The sequence below is a fragment of the Thamnophis sirtalis genome, unplaced genomic scaffold (assembly GCF_051295495.1).
Source record: "Thamnophis sirtalis isolate CommonGarterSnake01/CBP01778 unplaced genomic scaffold, rThaSir2_p1.2 scaffold_4, whole genome shotgun sequence".
NCBI lineage: Eukaryota > Metazoa > Chordata > Lepidosauria > Squamata > Natricidae > Thamnophis > Thamnophis sirtalis.
The window spans coordinates 109,278,823-109,281,233 of NW_028261384.1; the positions used below are offsets into that span (position 1 = coordinate 109,278,823).

At 31.9% G+C, this 2,411-nt stretch overlaps 1 protein-coding gene across 1 annotated transcript; it reads left to right on the forward strand.

Annotated features, from left to right (window-relative positions):
• Positions 1-357: 357 nt before the first annotated feature.
• LOC148046098 (olfactory receptor 10A7-like) lies at positions 358-1,284 on the forward strand. Its single transcript, XM_087714511.1, has one exon. The coding sequence runs from the start codon at positions 376-378 to the stop codon at positions 1,282-1,284; it is 909 nt and encodes a 302-aa protein (XP_087570637.1). The 5' UTR covers positions 358-375.
• The last annotated feature ends 1,127 nt before the right edge of the window (positions 1,285-2,411 follow it).

Consider the following 2,411-nt stretch of genomic DNA (forward strand, 5'->3'; position numbering starts at 1 on the left):
GTTTTCAAAGAATATTCAGGATAGATGTTCTGAAGCATTCAATACATAATTGGCTCCAACAGCATCGGTAGTGAGCAGCAGTATGTTGAAAGTTGTTTCTATAATCTTAATATTTTATAGTTGGTAAAAAGCAAGTTAATAACTTTCTAGGTTATACTGATTTTAAGGTAATTGTACAGAGAGAGGGAGGGAGGGAGAGGGAAAGAGAAAGAGATTGTTTAATTTAAAACACTTAAATTTATTTGTTTATCTTAACTTTGCATATTTACAAGCAAAAATCCTAGCAAAATGATCCATTTAAATTTGTTGTTACTGTTTATTTTTATTTAGATGTCTGTAAAAAGTAATCCAGACAGAGAAAATCAAACAATTCCCATGATGTTTATTCTTCTGGATTTCAACACTGGGGAATTTCAGCCTTTATTTTCTACATTCTTTCTACTCATCTACCTTATAACTATGACTGGAAATATTCTTATTGTTGTTCTAGTGATTGTTGACCGACAACTTCACACACCCATGTATTTCTTTCTGGGAAACCTATCCTGCCTAGAGACTTGCTACAGTTGCACCATCATGCCAAGGATTCTGGTCAGGTTTCTGAGTGGAGATAGAACTATTTCTATTAGAGGATGCATTGCACAACTTTATTTCTTTGGGTATCTTGCAGGTACAGAATGCTATTTTCTGGCGGTAATGTCTTATGACCGCTATTTAGCAATATGCAAACCATTGCATTATACAATGCTTATGGATAGTAGAAGTTGCATACTGCTTATTATTGGGTCATGGATAAGTGGTTCATTGTTTATCAGTTTTATCATATACTTTATATCTAAACTGAGTTTCTGTGGACCCAACAAAATTAACCATTTTTTCTGTGATTTGATCCCATTGATAAGGCTCTCATGTGATGATACCACTCTGGTGGAAACTACAGCTTTCATTATCTCCTTCATAGGAACTCTGGCTCCATTTATTATAACTTTGACATCTTACATTTGCATAATTAAGAACATTTTGAGAATCCCATCCATAAAAGGGAAACAAAAGGCATTCTCAACTTGTTCCTCTCATCTCACAGTGGTCGGTTGTTTCTATGGCTCCCTGATAATAGTTTATGTCTTACCAAACTTAAGTTCACTAAGTATCCCCAAAAAACTGTTCTCCCTGCTCTACACGCTACTCACTCCTTTGGTCAATCCTATTGTTTATAGTTTAAGGAACAAAGAAGTAAAGGGAGCAGTGAAGAAAATATTCAATATATTTCCTAAAAGTTACTAACATTTTAGGTATAAAGACAAAAAATGGTTTTACTGACCTTCTAATGAGATTTTTAAAATGCTGAATAATATATATTTACATGTCAGGTTAAATGCAACTCTCTTGAATAAATCTTATAGAGCAAAAATGATTGCAGTTTGAGAAATTGTTTTAATATGTTTCATATATATCTTCATAACTGAAATACTTCTTAGCCAACAACTTTGTATACAATTCTTTAGTTAACTTCTTGTCCCAATGTAATTTAAGTTAGAGTTGCTTCAAATTTGAACATAGCTTAATCTGTTTGTTCTTAGATAAATTTCCTTTATAAAAATAAATTTTAAGGTGATTCACAGAATTTTCAATTTAATTAGTATTTAAATTAGATTAATTAAGGTGGAAATACTTTAAGATTATAAAGTATTTCCATCTTAATTAATATACCAAATTTCAGGGGACAGCATGCTATATAAATACAATAATCCAATTAGGATGATATAAGAAAGGGATAGCTTTAATTCTGAATCAATAATATTTATTGGGTTACCTAGCGACTTCCCCATGTCAGTTGTCTTCTGCAAACATCAAACCTAGGAAACCATTCTAGATTTTATTAATAACGTGTTCATGGAAAAAAATGGAACACTAAACCACATGTGATTTTAAAAAAAATGAGAAGAACTCACTATGAAAGTAGGGCAGCTGGAAGTTTATTAAATGCACCTGATTACATGTAGCATTCAAATCAAGCTCCTTGCTGCTGTTTTCCTGGCCAATGGAAAGTGAAATATTGCTGCAATGAACCTTTGCCCGTACCATCATGTTTTGATAGTTTATGGGAACCCAGACATAAATAGAAAAAAAAAATGAATGGTGATTATTTATTCTACATAGTATAATTTGTATATATCTCATTTCCCCAAACTGCTAATTTATACTCCATGAATAAGCACAGAAGTTACAAAATTCTGTCTCTGTTATATGTTTCCTCAATATCTTTGGAACTCTTCAAGTTCAGATTACAGCATTGTTTTGTGCACTTTATAAAGGAAAGGACTATGTGAACATTTATTTCAGGTAGCATAATATTCAAATGAAGATTCACCCTCAAATAATTCTTTGAGGGTTAATGTTTATTTTTATCC

Coding starts and splice junctions, on each gene's coding strand:
- LOC148046098 (XM_087714511.1), top strand. CDS start 376: ATGATGTTTATTCTTCTGGATTTCAACACTGGGGAATTTCAGCCTTTA.